Raw genomic sequence first — 17,940 nt, 5'->3', positions numbered from 1 at the left:
CACCAATCAGGCCTTTTTATTGTAGAATGGTCAGACAAAGCCACTCTTCAGTAAAAGGCACATGACATCCCGTTTGGCAAAAGGCACCTAAAGGACTCTTAGGCCATGAGAAACATGATTCACTGGTCTGATGAAACCAAGAATGAGGTCTTTGGCCTGATTGCAAAGACTGGGCGACTAGTCAGGATCGAGGCAACGATGAACGGAGCAATGTACAGAGATCCTTGATGATAACCTGCTCAGGACCTCAGACTGGGGCGACGGTTCCCCTTCCAACAGGACAACGACCGTAAGCACACAGCCAAGACAATGCAGGAGTGGGACAAGTCTCTGAATGTCCTTGAGTGGCCCAGCCAGAGCCCGGACTTGAACCTGATTTGAACATCTCTGGAGTCCTGAAAATAGCTGTGCAGCAACGCTCCCCATCCAACCTGACAGAGCTTGAGAGGATCTACAGAGAAGAATGGGAGAAACTCCCCAAATACAGGTGTGCCAAGCTTGTAGCGTCATGCCTAAGACTCCTCGGGGCTGTGAACACTGCCAAAGGTGCTTCAGCAAAGTACTGTTTAATTGTTCTGAATACTTATGTAAATGTGATTATTTTTATTTTTATGTATTAGCAAACATTTCTAAAAACCTGTCTTTGCTTTGTCATTATGGGGTATTGTTTGTAGATGGGGGGGGGGGGACTATTTAATCAATTTTAGAATAAGGCTGTGACCTAACTTTTTCAAGATTTTGTAAAGCAGTCTGAATAATTTCCGAATGCACTGTATATAGTCTGTGCGTAGCACTTCGTTCAATTTATCGAATCAGGTTTTTTGCTCAAACTGTGAGCAACACCTGTCAAACTCAGACATTCTTTTTAAACACAGGAATGTCGATTTGCACATAACTAGTATTATCAGAGGACCTTGGCCTTTTCCAATAAACAGTAGGTTATTCTGGCTGGATTTGTTACACTCCTGCCATGTAAAAATTCGGATGGGACTAAAATGACAGATGTGGTGTTTTTTTATGCTCGTGTACATAATTACATTGTCCGACCTCCCCCAGTAAAACTAATCTAGTCTGAATAGGGCTAAAGTCACCATTGGCCTCATGATGAAATCCCTGAGCGGTTTCTTCCTGTCTGGGCCAACCCAGACAGGAAGATCACGTCAGTGACTCGACCCACTCAAGTGATGCACCCCTCCTAGGGACGGCATGGAAGTGCGCTAGTGACTCAGCCCCTGTAATAGGGTTAGAGGCAGAGAATCCCAGTGGGGAGAGGGGAATCGGCCAGGCAGAGACAGCAAGGGCGGTACGTTGCTCCAGTGCCTTTCTGTTCACTTTCACACTCCTGGGTCAGACTACACTCAATCATAGGACCTACTGAAGAGATGAGTCTTCAATAAAGACTTAAATGTTGAGACCTAGTCTGTGTCTCACATGGATGTGCAGACCATTCCATAAAAATGGAGCTCTGTAGGAGAAAGCCCTGCCTCCAGCTGTTTGCTTAGAAATTCTATGGACCGTAAGGAGGCATGCGGCTTGTTACCGTAGCGTTTGTGTAGGTATGTACGGCAGGACCAAATCGGAAAGATCGGTAGGAGCAAGCCCATGTAATGCTTTGTAGGTTAGCAGTAAAACCTTGAAATCAGCCCTTGCCTTAACAGGAAGCCAGTGTAGGGAGGCTAGCACTGGAGTAATATGATCACTTTTTTTTGGTTCTAGTCAAGATTCTAGCAGCCGTGTTTAGCACTAGCTGAAGTTAATTTATTTAGTGCTTTATCCGGGTAGCTGGAAAGTAGAGCATTGCTGTAGTCTAACCTAGAAGTGATAAAAGCATGGATTAATTTGTCTGCAATTTGACAACTTTTCTGTTTTTTGCAATGTTACGTAGATGGAAAAAAGCTGTCCTTGAAACAGTCTTGATATGTTCGTCAAAAGAGATCATGGTCCAGAGTAACATTGCAAAAATCAGAAAGTAAGATTAATTGTCAGATTCAACAGAAGATCTTTGTTTCTTGGGATCTAGAACAAGCATCTCTGTTTTGTCTGAGTTTAGAAGTAGAACATTTGCCGCCATCCACTTATGTCTGAAACACAGGCTTCCATGGAGGGCAATTTTGGGACTTCACCACGTTTCATCAATGTACAGCTCTCATCCGCATAGCAGTGAAAGTTAACATTATGTTCCCGAATGACATCACCAAGAGGTAAAATGTATAGTGAAAACAATAGTGGTCCTAAAACAGAGCCTTGAACACCGACATTTACAGTTGATTTTTTAGAGGACAAACCATCCACAGAGACTAACTGATATCTTTCCGACAGATGAGAGCTGAACTTGTCCGTCTAGACCAGTTTGGGTTTCCAATGGCGATTGATGGTATCAAAAGCAGCACTAAGGTCTAGGAGCAGTGCTATGATGGGGTCTAAAACCAGACTGAAGCGTTTCGTATACGTTGAGTTTCTTCAGGAAGGCAGTGAGTTGCTGCGCAACAGATTGTTCCCAAAAATTTGAGAGGAATGGGAGATTCCGATTTTTAGTTTTTTTATATTTTCCGGGTCAATGTTTGGCTTTTTCAAGAGGCTTTATTACTGCCACTTTTAGTTTGAAGGTTGAGGCCATGATTATTTTCATAATTCTGTCGAGAGAGTACTAAAACACTTGAGTGTCTCCCTAGGTCCTGGCAGAGTTGTGCAGACTCAGGACAACTGAGCTTTGGAGGAATACGCAGATTTAAAGAGGAGTCCGTAATTTGATTATGGGGTTTTGTGTGTCACTGGCCTACACACAATCTCAATTTAATCTATTTTAAATTCAGGTTGTAGCATTTTGAAAAAGTGAAGGGGTGTGAATACTTTCAGAAGGCACTGTAGGTCTACTGATTTTAATCAGTGTTGACAGTGGAGTAGTCAACTGCTGCTTTCTGTGTAGAAAAGCCCATGTTTAATGCAGACTTCTTTCTTCAGTCAATTCTGTGTTGCAGATTGCTGAGAAAATTCCTCTTAAAAGAACGCTTGAAGCCTGTGGAAGTTGGCAGACTCGTACAGGATTCTTTAAAGTCCAAGTGCAGTCAATGTATTGTCCTGTGGTTTATCATATTGTACAACTGATCAAATTTTTGTACACTTAGTGCTCAAATGCTTCAGTGGGCAAATGCTTACCTTCGATGACCACTGGCACGCTGGAGAACTGTGCTCTTCACAGGCGAATCCTGGTTTCAACTGTAACGGTCAGATAGCAGACAGTGTGTGGGCAAGCGGTTTGTTGACGTCAACATTGTGAACAGAGTGCCGTGGGGTTATGGCACGGACAACGTACACAATTGCATTTTATCGATGCCAATTTGAATGCAGAAATATCGTGACACTGAGGCCCATTGTCGTGCCATTCATCCTCCGCCATCACCTCATGTTTTGGCGTGATAATGCACAGCCCAAGGTCGCAAGAATCTGTACACAATTCCGGGAAGCTGAAAATATCCCAGTTCTTCCATAGCCTGCATACTCACCAGACATGTCACCCATTGAGTATGTTAGATGGTCTGTACTACAGTGTTCCAATTCCTGCCAATATCCAGCAACTTTGAAGTGGGACAACATGCCACAATCAACAGCCTGAAGAACTTCATGTGAAGGAGATGCACAAGGCAAATGGTGGTCACACCAGATACTGACTGGTTTTCTTGTCCCTACTTAAAAAAAAAAAAAAGCTATCTGTGACCGACAATGCATATCTGTATTCCCGGTCATGTAAAATCCATAGATTAGGGCCAAAGAATTGACTGATTTCCTTATGAACTGTAACTCAGTAAAATCTTTGCAATTGTTGCTTCTTTATATTTTTGTTCAGTGTAATTAACAACTTTGGCTTGCTTATATAGGCTAGAGCAGGTACTACCTGTTTGCTGAAATGGGTGCGAGAGGGATGTTTCGAACGTGGCTCGCACTTTCATGACGCGCTGAAACCCCCTATTCTCAACCACCGAGAATGGGCCGATAAACACCTATCGCGCTTGTAATTTTTTTGGCACGGTCAGAATCGACTGCGAAAAGCTGCTTGAATGCTGAGGAGACGAAGTTGTCTCTGCGTTTCTGTCTTGCTTCGGTGGTAGGAATAGTGGGGTGATTTCGGTGTCAACATGTTTGAGGTGTTGGCAGCTGCATAGGCTATTGAACAGTGGTGACGTACTGTTAACGTTTCATCCATAACTCTCTGTCCATCGCCGTTGAAATCTACTGGGAAGCCAAAATGTTCCCAAACTAGAGATTTAAACAGGAGGAGAATTGTTCTGGTTTATCAACCCCACCACTCACCATATTGAGATAAAAATGGCTGCATTAGGCTTTTAAGAATGAATCTGGATCAGTGAAAGATGGCAAACTGCAATTCAAAGACCAGAGTTGCAAACACTTGTTGATATTCTGATCTTTGTGGCAATTGATATCTGGCAGTGAAATACTTTAATCTCTAGAGAAGACGTGTTAAAGGTCATATGAGCCAAGCCCCCCCCCCCCCCCCCCCCCCCCCCCCCCCCCAATACTCAACTGGTGGACCAAATCTGGACCCAGAACGTGGTCAGTTTGGGCTTCGACCCCTGGTGTCATATAAACACATGGAAGAATGTGTAGAATTGCAGAAAAATCGCTTTTAAAACGTCAAAAATATATATATACTCCATGTTAAATGTGTAGAATTGTGAGAAATTTGCTTTAAACTGCAAAATGTTCTCTGTGCCAAGAAGAGGGGTGTGAACTGTTTTTTGGGTGGGGTGCATGGGTTGTGAGGTGGGCATTTACTACGCCGTTTTAATTACATTATCCATCGATCTTTGCCACTTAGGAAATTTGTGTGGCTGGACCTTCTCAAATAGTACTTGAGTACCCCTGGCCTATACGATATCCAAAAACAAATAGCAATACACTAAATTCATACATTTTCTGTTTTCAATTGTAAACACAATACCACACATTTTTCCAAAGTAGTCAATAATGTTGCTGTGCATTTCCAATGAAATCAAGGCATTAGAATATACCAAAGGACTTATGCTGGTTTTTGTAAACTTCTCTGGGATATGTGGGACGCTAACGTCCCACTTGGCCAAAAGCCAGTAAAAATACAGAGTGCCAAATTCAAATAAATTACTATTAAAAATCCAACTTTCATGAAATCACAAATGAAAGACACCTAATTAAAGCTACACTTGTTGTGAATCCAGCCAACATGTCTGATTTCAAAAAGTATTTACGGTGAAAGCACACAACGATTATGTTAGGTCAGTACATAGCCACAGAAAAACAGAGCCATTCTTCCAGCCAAAGAGAGGAGAAGCAGAAAGAGAGAAAATGAATCACTAAACGTTGATCTTCATCAGATGACACTCATAGGACTTCATGTTACACAATACATGTATGTTTTGTTCGGTAAAGTTCATATTTATATCCAAAAATCTGAGTTTAGGCGGAACGCTACTGTCTCACTTGGCCAAAAGCCAGAGAAAATGCCATATCCCATATTCAAATAAATTACTATTAAAAATCCAACTTTCATGAAATCACACATGAAAGATACCAAATTAAAGCTACACTGGTTGTGAATCCAGCCAACATGTCAGAATTTAAATAGGCTTTTGTCGGCGAAAGCAAACGATGCTATTATCTGAGGCTAGCACCATAGTAAACAAAGAGAGAAGCATATTTCAACCCTGCAGGCGCGACTCAAAACGCAGAAATAAAAAATATAATTCATGCCTTACCTTTGACGAGCTTCTGTTGTTGGCACGCCAATATGTCCCATAAACATCACAAATGGTCATTTTTGTTTGTTTAATTCCGTCGATTTGTCGCGTTTGATCCAGGAAAACACATTTTCCAACTTGAGCAACGTGAATACAAAGTATCTCAAAGGTTACCTGTAAACTTTGCCAAAACATTTCAAACTACTTTTGTAATACAACTTTACTTTTTTTTTTAACGTAAATAATCGATCAAATTGAAGACGGGATGATCTGTGTTCAATACAGGATTAAAACAAACTGTAGATAGCTTTCTGGTCACGCGCCTCAAACAGTACACAAGTGACCCTCGTTGAAGATGGCCGTACTTCATTACACAAAGGAAAAACCCTCAACCAATTTTTAAAGACTTGACTTCCAGTGGAAGCGGTAGGAACTGCAAGAAGGTCAATTAGAAACCTGGATTCCCAATGAAAATCCATTGACATGAGTGACCTCAAAAAAATTTAAAAAATAAATAAAACTGAATGGTTTGTCCTCAGGGTTTCGCCTGCTAAAAAAGTTCTGTTGTACTCAGACATGATTCAAACAGTTTTAGAAACTTTAGTGTTTTCTGTCCAATTCTACTAATAATATGCATATCTTATCTTCTGGGGATGAGTAGCTGGCAGTTGAATTTGGGTATGCTTTTCATCCAAACGTGAAAATGCTGCCCCCTATCCTAGAGAAGTTAAGCAAAATGCGCCTGCGCAGGTCTAATGCTGCATACAGAGCACTCGGCTCACTCACCCTCCACGCACTGTAGGCTACAATACCCTGAGTTTCATTTTCATTGAATCATACATGGTTGTTTTTCTGGTCTAAAATACATTAGTTCATAAGGTCAGAATATTGTGTGTGTGTGTGTGTAGCCTACAGAAGTTTGGTCAGTTATACCATTAATGCAAAAATATTTGGATCAGGTTAAAAACAGCCATTGGTAAGAGACCAGGTTTTGTGGAATCTAGCGCCGACTACATTGATTCGCCCAAGGTCAATACTTCAGAAATGTTTAGTTATGAAATGCCCACCTTGTACCTGTTTGTCCTCTGTAGTTGCTTGCACATCTTTGTTTTCTGAAATCCGTACTTTTTCAATAATTATTCATCAATTACCAGTACCAACTGTTTCCTTGTTGAGATTCAATTGGCGCATTTGCTCGGCGTTGCCATCTTAGAGCAACAGCAATGAGCAAACAGTCGGTGGTTGCCTGGCGGGCTACTTTTTCTATTTGGCTGACTACTCAATGTGCTTGTGGAAAACATTGCAATGGGATTATTATTTTTTAATTACTTTAAATAATTTTTATTGGCGAAAAACTGGCTTTTACCGGCTAATGGAAACCCTGTGCCACTGGTGGTTTGTAGTGATTTGAGATGACAGTCATTATTTGTTGCTGTAAAGTGCATAATCTGCCAGGTGCCTAGTCCAAACTATCCCCCAGACTTTGAAACCGAAGAATAGGAATTTTTAGTTATGAAACTGGTATGAGTTAACTTCTCTAGGGTAAGGGGCCAGCATTCGGAATTTTGGATGAAAAGCATGCCCAAATTAAACTGCCTGCTTCTCGGACCCAGAAGATATGATATGCATATAACTGGTAGATTTGGATTGAAAAAACTCAAGTTTCCAAAACTGTTAATATAGTGTCTGTGAGTATAACAGAACTGATTTGGCAGGCGAAAACCTGAGAATAATCCATTCGTGAAGTAGTTTTTTTTGTTTTCTATTCAATGCCATTACAGTATACATTGACTTAAGACTCAAATTGCAGTTCCTATACCTTCTACTAGATGTCAACAGTCTTTAGAAATTGTTTCAGGCTTGTATTCTGAAAAATAAGGAAGTAAGACCAGTCTGAGTGGACCCTAAAGTGTCTTAGAGCTTTTTCATGTGCGTGACCGAGAGAGTGCCTTTTCTTGTTTACCTTTCATATTGATGTTATTGTCCGGTTGAAATATTATCGATTATTTGGGCTAAAAACAACCTGAGGATTGAATATAAACAACGTTTGACATGATTCTATGAACTTTACGGATACAATTTGGATTTTTGTCTGCCTGTTTTGACTGCGTTTGAGCCTGTGGATTACTGAAGAAAATGCGCAAACAAAACTGAGGTTTTTGGATATAAAGATACTTTATTGAACAAAAGGAGCATTTATTGAGTAAATGAATGTCTGCTGAGTGCAACATATGAAGATCATCAAAGGTAAGGGATTAATTTTATCTCTATTTCTGAATTGTGTAACTCTTCTACTTGGCTGGTTACTGTTTGTAATGATTTGTCTGCTGGGCTATCTTCTCAAATAATCGTACGGTATGCTTTCGCCGTAAAGCATTTTAAAAATCTGACACCGTAGTTGGATTCACAAGAAGTTAATCTTTAAACCTATGTAAAATATGTTTTGTTTTCTGAATTTTTATAATGAGTATTTCTGTATTTGAATTTGGCGCCCAGCAGTTTCACTGGCTGTTGAAGAGGTGGGACGCTAACGTCTCACGTACCCAAGAGAGGTTAAGCCTACATATTGCCTTGGATATAAAGTGTACTTGGGTTTTGCACCTGGGGAATAGCATAGTAAATCGGTGACTGACAACCATTCCAGCACTTTTACCCTGGCCTTCCCAAGTCCTGCTGTTTTATTTTCCATTTTCCAGTCCTTTGTTTGAGAGTACTAGTTAAACCATCACCTAAAAACTCTGAAGGTGATTGTTTCTATCAGTAATGATTTGACCCTTGATTTGTTCCTAGCCTCAAGAATAAGATGGCAGTCTGTCACAGTGCTTGAGATTCACTCTGACTTATGTACTCCACTCCAGGCGTCAATTTCCTCAAGTTCCAGCTGACCCTGTCAATTTACCTATTAAAGTGGTCTGACTTGATTGTTAAATCCTGGGCAGTGGTATGTTCATTCATTTGACCTCTACTCCTCTCTGTGGTCTTGTGTGGCACAGTTGATAGAGCATGGTGACTGCAATACCAGGATCGAGGGTTTGTTTCCCGCTGGGACCACCCATATGAAAATGTTTGCACGCATGATTGCAAATCGCTTCAGATAAAAAGCGTCTGCTGAATGTGTTTATTATTATTAAGATCTCTTTCTCTAGGAACACCATCTCCAGAGGGCCATGTCGGCTCAGTCGGTGTATGGAGAGAAACACAATATGGTCATCCCCGTCCCGGAGGCAGACGGCAACATCGCCTACTACGAGTCCCTCTACCCCGGGGAGTTCAAGATGCCAAAGCAGCTAATTCACATACAGCGTGAGTAGTGGACCTGGCTGCAAACCTCTAGTACCCTATACTACCGCTCAATCCCAAATCGACCCAAACACCTTCCCTATGCACTTTGGGAAATCTGACAGGATTTGATTGATATAAGTAATATGATGAATCTTCCACCTAGCTGATCAGAGGGCCCGGTGGAACTGTTTCCATATTGATTGCAGCTGGCAGACCCTCTTAGACCTCCAAGTCCCTAGGACGTTGGGTCTAGGTGTCCATTTGGGATTTGGTCGTACCTCCTAAGCTTGGTTTATGGAGAGGTGTTGATAACATCTGTGTATGTGGGTTATCCGTTGCTAGGCAATGGACTGGTGAGTAGTTTTTATGCCCTGATATCAGGAGCTGGTTGCAGTTTCATGAACCAATTTATATTGAGGGAGAGCCAATCTATATACAATCTCGAAGTCAACTGTCAATAGTAAAATGTTTGAGTGAACCTGAATCCAGAAAATGAAAGGTCAAGTTGCTTCTGTAGACTCCTCCTCCCCACCACTCTATGGCAAGCAGTTTTGTTGGTAGTAGTTGGGACTTGTAAGGCATAATTCTCAAGCGTTGTGGGATCTAGCCTTAGTAGTAATTTAGTAGGCCTAATCCTCTCGTACATGAATCATACTATTTGTTATTGCTCAAGATAAGAGCTCAGCTAAATGTTATATCCTGGGCTTTTGTCATTATTGTCCGATGTGAGATGGGCCTGAGAAATGCCAGGGAACTCTCAATATAATCAAGATACTTAGGTGCCGATTCGATAATGTGCTTTGATGTTCCCAACATATTGCTCACCAGATGTCTGCTGCAGAGAGGAAAGACTAAAACTAGTTTTGATCAGTCAGGGAAATAAGTTCTGAAAAGTTGTTGTTCCTACCTACAGTAGCAAAACAATTGTTAGAGTCAAATATCTATATCCTCCCAAAATAATATTGCAATGTAACTTAATTTTTTCACCACAACTTTTTCTTTGTCATTATAGCTAGGCAATTGCATTAATTCACGTTACCTTGTTAGTAGAAGTTGCCGAAAACGCAATCTAACATGATTGGAATTGAATTGATTTAAATTAAGGTGTGTTTGTTTTGGATTCAGGGTTGTCATCCGTCTTGGGCTTTGAAAGCTCAATTTAAATGCAGTTGCCAAGATGCTGCCATGAAGTTTCTCTGGCTCGATTTGCTGAACCGACCAAATGTAAATGAATTACTTTACCCCAATCAATAGAACCATTGCTTTTGTCAGAATTGAAATACTAGTAGCTTGAAACATAAGTCAGAATTATGTCAAACTGGGAAGATGGACTAAAAGGTCTCCCGTATCCCGTAATAGGAAAAGGGAGCATCCAGGTCTTTTGAACTGTTGGAATGGAAATGCATTGGCTTAAGCACCAGGCTACTACGTTAGCATGTGTGCTCAGTGGTAACAGGAGAGCTACACTGGGGCGTCATGGACGCTTAGCTTTTGCATGCGTGGGCAGATCTTATGAGTTCTCCAGTGTGAGCAGCATGCCAAATTGTTGAAAATAGAACCAGAGTGTAAATTTACTAGGTTGCTGTAGACATCAATTGTTTCATTAACAATCAATCAACCATATTAGCAAACGTATTTAATTTCAAACTTCACATTTCTCTAGTATAGACTATGTATCGTCATGAACAATATCAGCAAAGTACCTGTGAAAATGATCGGTATGGTCTGTCTAACTTTAGATTCGTCATCCCAGCTCTACTCCATTCTCATGTCTGAAGTTCTCACCTCTCCCTCTCTCACCTGTAGCTTTCACCCTGGACACAGAGCAGCCGGACTATGACCTGGACACAGAAGACGAGGTGTTTGTGAACAAGCTAAAGAAGAAGATGGAGATCACCTTCCTGCAGTTTGAGGAGATGGTCGACCGTCTGGAGAAAGGCAGTGGGCAGCAGGTAAGTCTTGGAATCTGCATGCCATTTGATGAGAGAAAAGGGAGTAGCCTACAATGGGCAGTCACAGCATCAGACTAGCATCCTGTCCAGGGGGTGTACTGTCTTGCACACCAAGCTGTGTCATGCTACAGAAACCAGAAATTGTTACTCTACAATCAGGGGATCAGACCAGAGACCCTGCTGCCTCCCAAATGTGACCCCCTGCTTCTCCCTCACCTCTTCCCCCGGTCAGGCGGTGAGCCTGCAGGAGGCCAAGCTGCTGTTGAAGGAGGATGACGAGCTGATCAAGGAAGTGTTTGACTATTGGACCAGGAAGAGGAAAAACGGCAAGCACAGCACGCTGCACCCCACTGTGAAGCAGGAGAAGAGGGACGGCTCCAGCACCTCAGACCCCTACGTGGCCTTTCGCAGGAGGACAGAGAAGATGCAGACCAGAAAGGTAGGATCCCACCTCTAGACCAGGGCAAATAACATTTTATTTGTCACATGCGCCAAATACAACAGGTGTAGACCTTACTGTGAAATGTTTACTTACAAGCCCTAACCAACAATGCAGTTAAAAAATATATATTATAATATAGAAATCAAATAATTAAAGAGCAGCAGTAAAATAACAATAGCGAGGCTATATACAGGGGGTACCGGTACAGAGTCAATGTGTGGTGGTAATATGTACATGTGTAGGTAGAGTTATTAAAGTGACTATGCATAGATAATAACAGAGTAGCAGCACTGTAAGAGAGGGGGGGCGGCAGCAATGCAAATAGTCTGGGTAGCCATTTGATGAAATGTTCAGGAGTCTTATGGCTTGGGGGTAGAAGCTCTTTAGAAGCCTCTTGGACCTAGAATTGCTGCTCCGTTACCACTTGCCGTGCGGTAGCAGAGAACAGTCTATGACTAGGGTGGCTGGAGTCTGACAATTTATATGGCCTTCCTCTGACACCGCCTGGTATAGAGGTCCTGGATGGCAGAAAGCTTGGCCCCAGTGATTTACTGGGCCGTTCGCACACTACCCTCTGTAGTGCCTTGCGGTCGGAGGCCGAGCAGTTGCCATACCAGGCAGTGATGCAACCAGACAGGATGCTCTCGATGGTGCAGCTGTAGGACCCTTTGACGATCTGATGACCCATACCAAATCTTTTCAGTCTCCTGAGGGGGAATAGGTTTTGTCGTGCTCTCTTCACGAATGTCTTGGTGTGCTTGGACCATGATAGTTTGTTGGTGATGTGGACACCAATGAACTTGAAGCTCTCAACCTGCTCCACTACAGCCCCGTCGACGAGAATGGGGGCGTAGGGCCTCCCGGGTGGCGCAGTGGTCTAGGGTACTGCATCGCAGTGCTAACTGTGCCACCAGAGTCTCTGGGTTCGCGCACAGGCTCTGTCGCAGCCGGCCGCGACCGGGAGGTCCGTGGGGCGACGCACAATTGGCATAGCGTCGTCCGGGGTAGGGAGGGTTTGGCCGGTATGGATATCCTTGTCTCATCGCGCTCCAGCGACTCCTGTGCCGGGCGCAGTGCGCGCCAGCCAAGGGGGCCAGGTACACGGTGTTTCCTCCGACACATTGGTGCGGCTGGCTTCCGGGTTGGAGGCGCGCTGTGTTAAGAAGCAGTACGGCTGGTTGGGTTGTGCTTCGGAGGACGCATGGCTTTCGACCTTCGTCTCTCCCGAGCCCGTATGGGAGTTGTAGCGATGAGACAAGGTGGTAATTACTAGCGATTGGATACCACGAAAATTTGGGAGAAAATGGGATAAAAATTAATAATAATAAAATAAAATAAATTAAAAAAAAAAAAGAGAATGGGGGCGTGCTCGGTCCTCCTTTTCCTGTAGTCCACAATCATCTCCTTTGTCTTGATCACATTGAGGGAGAGGTTGTTGTCCTGGCACCGCACGGCCAGGTCTCTGACAATATTATAAGGGGTAGTTGACACGATTTCCGTACACAGATAAAGCCTAGTCCTGGTCAATAGAAATTCCTGTTGAGCGTAGTTTTTAGTTTAGGACTAGGCTGGAAACTGACCACAAGTGTGTGTGTGTACCACTACGCATTTCCATTTCAACTAATTATAGGCTTACCCTAGGTTATTGACAGCAGATTAGTAAATTAATGGTGAAATTTCCCCCTCAGAACCGTAAGAACGAGGAGGCTGGGTATGAGAAGATGCTGAAACTGCGGCGGGACCTGAGCCGTGCCGTCACCATCCTGGAGATGATCAAGAGGAGGGAGAAGAGCAAGAGAGAGCTGCTCCACCTCACCCTGGAGATCGTAGAGAAGAGGTGGGTACTACTCATAGATGTAATGTAGTTTTTTAAGTCATGTTGCTAGGATGACAGTCATCTTAGTCTGGACAACTTTTATTCTGGAAACTGAATAAATGTGGAAAAATATTGTATACAACAATGCATTTGTAGATATCTGCTTGGGTATATATGTTTGCTTGCTATCTAGCCAGCTTGTCAACCATTAATTAGGCCTATAGGATCTCTATGTTACTACTGTAGTGGAATGGTTGGGATCTGTTTAAGAGACTAGATTTGGTTTTCTGTTGCAAAACAGTGTTTTGATTGTCTGGTGATTTGATTGAGATCCAGTTGAGTTATTCAAATGGTTGATTATAACTTGACTTTGACCGTTGCCCTTCCAGGAACGTTATGTCAGACTTCGGTGGTGAAATCATGGCTGAAGTGCTGGCTCAGCGAGCTCTGGCCAAGCCTGCCCATATTATTCCCCTGGCGCCGCTGACCAACAGCAACCAGTACAGACATCAGGACCACATGGACCTCAAGGAGTACAAGTCCAAGGTGTGTGTGTGTGTGAGTTAGAGAGAGAAAAAAGAGGTTGATCTCTCATTGGCCCGTATTCACATAGTGTCTCGTAATAGGAGTGCTGCTGATCTAGGGTCAGTTTTGCCTTTTGGATCACAATGGAGAAAGTGACCTGATCCTAGATCAGCATCTCTACTCAGAGATACTTTGTGAGTACGGGCCAATGACTCAAAAAAAAAAATCCTGCTTCCCCCCCCAAAAAATTGCTAGCAAGTGAGTGACGGATTGAAATGTCTGTCCTTCCCTTCTAGCCGGAGAAGACTGAGGTTGTCAGGCAGAAGAGGAAGTATGAGAGGAAGCCTAAAGTCTTACCCCTGTCAGCTGCTGCCCCTCACTACTCTGGCCCCTCTGTGTTCAATGCTAAGGACGTCCACCAGTATGACTTCCCCAGCTCAGATGATGAGCTGCACTCCCAGGTAGGCAGAGCGGTTAGACATGGGTCTAGGGGTCCATTTGGGACACAAACCCAACGTCCTATGCACTTGGAGATCTGAGAGGATTTGATTAGTATATGCAATATGGTGAGACTTCCACCTAGCCTATCAGAAGGCAAGATGGAGCTATGACCATATTATTGTCATCAAGTGCTTAGGGTGGGATTGGGCCTTGGACATCTGTGGGGGAAACTTCTTTATTTGGTCATAATGTCATTTTGGTGACCTGTGACTGCTCTCCCTCTCTCTAGATGCACTCAGGCTCCTCAGAAGCTGAGGAGGAGAATGACCCAGATGGTTCCTTTTCATTCCGAAGGAAAGTAGGCTGTCAATATTATGCTGTGAGTATAAATGACTCCATCTGATAACTTTATTGTACATTTACACAAGTTCATTTTGTACCCAATATCTGTACATTATACACTATATGACAAAAAGCTCGTTGAACATCTCATTCCAAAATCATGGGCATTAATATGGAGTTGGTTCCCCCCCCGTCCCCCCCCCCCTTTTTACTGCTGTAACAGCCTCCACTCTTCTGGGAAGGCTTTACATTAGATGTTGGAACTAGGGATGCACGATATATCGGTGAACAAATCAGAATTGGCCGATATTAGCTAAAAATGCCAACATCGTTCTGGTGTCTAGTTTAACGCGGATGTTAAAAACCGATGTCAAAGCTACCGTGCATACCTATATAACGTAGGTACATGACGTAATAACGCCACGTAAAAGTTTGCACTACACGTGCAACACAGCATTCCTAACCTAGCCCACACAATGTCTGCTGTGTGGGTTGAGCAGTCATTTGAAAGAGTAAGAACATATTAGCAAGACAACTCAAAGACGAAATCCAGTAAAGCCAAGATAATGAAGTTCATTGCCCTTGACAATCAACCGTTCTCTGTTGTGGGTGATGTTGGCTTTCGCAGACCGGTGCTCAACGCGGTATTGTAAACACATCGTTCGTGGCTGGTGTTTGCAGACTTTTTTGTACAGCTTTGGCAGTGCTACTATCTTTTTTGACAAGCAAACGGCATTCCATAGAAATCCTGGTTGAGAATGAAACGACTGAACGACTGCTGTGTGGCAGCACAGCAAGTAAGTGAAAGTAATACGTCTTGATTATGTTTTACTGGTAATGGGGGCATGTGTAAATGCCAACAAAATAACTTTTTGGTGTGTGTAACGTTTATTTAACTAGGCAAGTCAGTTAAGAAAAAATTCTTATTTACAATGACGGCCTGGACGATGCTGGGCCAATTGTGCGCTGCCGTATGGGACTCCCAATCACAGCCTGGATTCGAACCAGTGTCTGTCAAGCCTTTTACACTGAGATGCAGTTCCTTAGACCGCTGTGTGTGTAACTATTTAACTGTACTAGAATGCTTAAAAGGCCGCAAACATTTTAAATATCTGTTATCGGTATAATTGTTTTTGGCAAGAAAAATATCGGATATCGCTATCGGCCAAAAATGTCATATCGGTGCATCACTAGTTGGAACATTGCTGCAGGGACTTGTTTCCATTCAGTCATAAAAGCATTAGTGAGGTCGGACACTACTGATGGGCAATAGGCCTGGCTCGCAGTCAACATTCCAATTCATCACAAAGGTGTTCGATGGGGTTGAGGTCAGGGCTCTGTGCAGTCCAGTCAAGTTCTTCCACACCGATCTCGGCAAACCATTTCTGTATGGACCTCACTTTGTGCACGGGGGGCATTGTCATTCTGAAACAGGAAACGTCCTTCCCCAAGTTGGAAGCACAGAATCATCTAGAATGTCGTTGTATGCTGTAGCGTTAAGATTTCCCTTCACTAGAACTAAGTGGCCTAGCCCGAACCATAAACAGCCCCAGACCATTATTCCTTATGTGGCATACCACTTCGCGGCTGAGCCGTTGTTTCTCTGAGACGTTTCCACTTCACAATAACAGCACTTACAGTTGACCGGGACAGCTCTAGCAGGGCAGACATTTGATGAACTGACTTGTTGGAAAGGTGGCATCCTATGACGGTGCAACGTTAAGTCACTGAGCTCTTCAGTTAGGCCATTCTACTGGCAATATTTGTATATGGAGGTTACATGGCTGTCTGCTTGATTTTATTCAACTGTCAACAACGGGTGTTGACAAATCGAGTCCACTGATTTGTAGGGGTGTCCACGTACTTTTGTGTGTATGTGTTTAATTCAAAACAAAATGCAGGAAATTGAACACGCGTAATCATATTGTCCCTGTAGGATTCTGTCATGGCCATGTATTGTAACTTGCATTATAAATAATATATGACATTTAGCAGATGCTTTTATCCAAGACTTGTTAGTCATGAGTGCATCATGTTTTTACGTGTGGGTGGTCCCGGGAATCGAGCCCACTATCTTGGCGTTATAAGCGCCATGCTCTACTGAGCTAGAGACCATGTCTAAAACTTGTCTAATGGCTCCTCCTGTGTCTGTCTCACTAGTCTCGGCTGGACCACGGCGGCAGCTGGCCGTGGGTCAGTCTGTCAGAGGGAGGTCTGGGAGACCCTCGTTACCGCTACTGCCTCACCACCCTCACCGTGCCACCACGCTGCCTTGGCATGGCACGACGCCGCCTGGGACGGGGGGGCAGGTAGGTTACATGGGGCAATCTGGGATTCAAACGGAGGGTTGCTCCCGCCACTGTTTTGGTAAACAGCTGAATGATGGGGGCAGGACAAATATAACCACTCTCCAATTCATATTAAGATCTGTTGATGTGAGATCAATTTAATAGTTTTCTGGGACCAATGGCATGAATGCCTTGCTAACAGAAGGACTTAACCCTGTTCTCTCTCCCTCAGGGTTTTGCTGGACAGGGCGCACTCAGACTTTGACAATGTATTTCATGGGCTGGACTCGGAAATGCTTGACCTGCCTGCCCACTCTCCAGTCACAGACAAGTTTGCTAGTACCTCACAAACAAATACCTCGGACAGAACCTCTTCTTATTCTTCCTCTTCTGCGGACCTCAGTCGGATACTGTTGAACATTAAGTTGAGCCGATGGAGGCACTTTAGGCCCCGGACACTATCACTACACGACGAGGACAACACAGTCACAGATCCTTTGTTCAGGAGGCTGGGCAGGGGCCAGAGTCGCATCACCTCTACCATGTCTGGCACCACTGGCACCCTGAGAGGAGCTGGCCCCACGGCCCCCACAGCTGGTGAGTAGGGCCTGAGGTTATAGGTTTATCTGCATGCGCACGCACGCCGTTCCATAGACGAGCACACAGTCCACGACTATACACACACACACAGTCCACGACTATACACACACACAGTCCACGACTATACACACACACACAGTCCACGACTATACACACACACACAGTCCACGACTATACACACACACAGTCCACGACTATACACACACACACACAGTCCACGACTATACACACACACACAGTCCACGATTATACACACACACACAGTCCACGACTATACACACACACACAGTCCACGACTATACACACACACACAGTCCACGACTATACACACACACACAGTCCACGACTATACACACACACACACACAGTCCACGACTATATACACACACACACACAGTCCACGACTATATACACACACACACACAGTCCACGACTATATACACACACACACACAGTCCACGACTATATACACACACACACACAGTCCACGACTATATACACACACACACACAGTCCACGACTA

General features: G+C 43.6%; 1 protein-coding gene across 3 annotated transcripts in view; it reads left to right on the top strand.

Annotated features, from left to right (window-relative positions):
* LOC129823655 (enhancer of polycomb homolog 1-like) overlaps window positions 1–17,940 on the top strand; it is a 51,993-nt gene that overhangs the window by 23,616 nt on the left and 10,437 nt on the right. For all 3 annotated transcript variants that reach the window (XM_055882536.1, XM_055882537.1, XM_055882535.1), the window contains 9 exons: window positions 8,876–9,032; window positions 10,818–10,963; window positions 11,196–11,402; window positions 13,094–13,242; window positions 13,611–13,767; window positions 14,043–14,207; window positions 14,477–14,566; window positions 16,690–16,838; window positions 17,050–17,414. In XM_055882536.1, the coding sequence (XP_055738511.1) occupies window positions 8,897–9,032; window positions 10,818–10,963; window positions 11,196–11,402; window positions 13,094–13,242; window positions 13,611–13,767; window positions 14,043–14,207; window positions 14,477–14,566; window positions 16,690–16,838; window positions 17,050–17,414 (1,564 nt within the window). In that variant the 5' untranslated portion in view covers window positions 8,876–8,896. The remainder of the gene's footprint in view (window positions 1–8,875; window positions 9,033–10,817; window positions 10,964–11,195; window positions 11,403–13,093; window positions 13,243–13,610; window positions 13,768–14,042; window positions 14,208–14,476; window positions 14,567–16,689; window positions 16,839–17,049; window positions 17,415–17,940) is intronic.

This window comes from Salvelinus fontinalis, chromosome 26, assembly GCF_029448725.1.
Source record: "Salvelinus fontinalis isolate EN_2023a chromosome 26, ASM2944872v1, whole genome shotgun sequence".
In the NCBI taxonomy this organism is placed as follows: domain Eukaryota; kingdom Metazoa; phylum Chordata; class Actinopteri; order Salmoniformes; family Salmonidae; genus Salvelinus; species Salvelinus fontinalis.
Note: the sequence above shows the minus strand (reverse complement) of the source record. Positions and strands in the feature narration are given on the sequence as shown.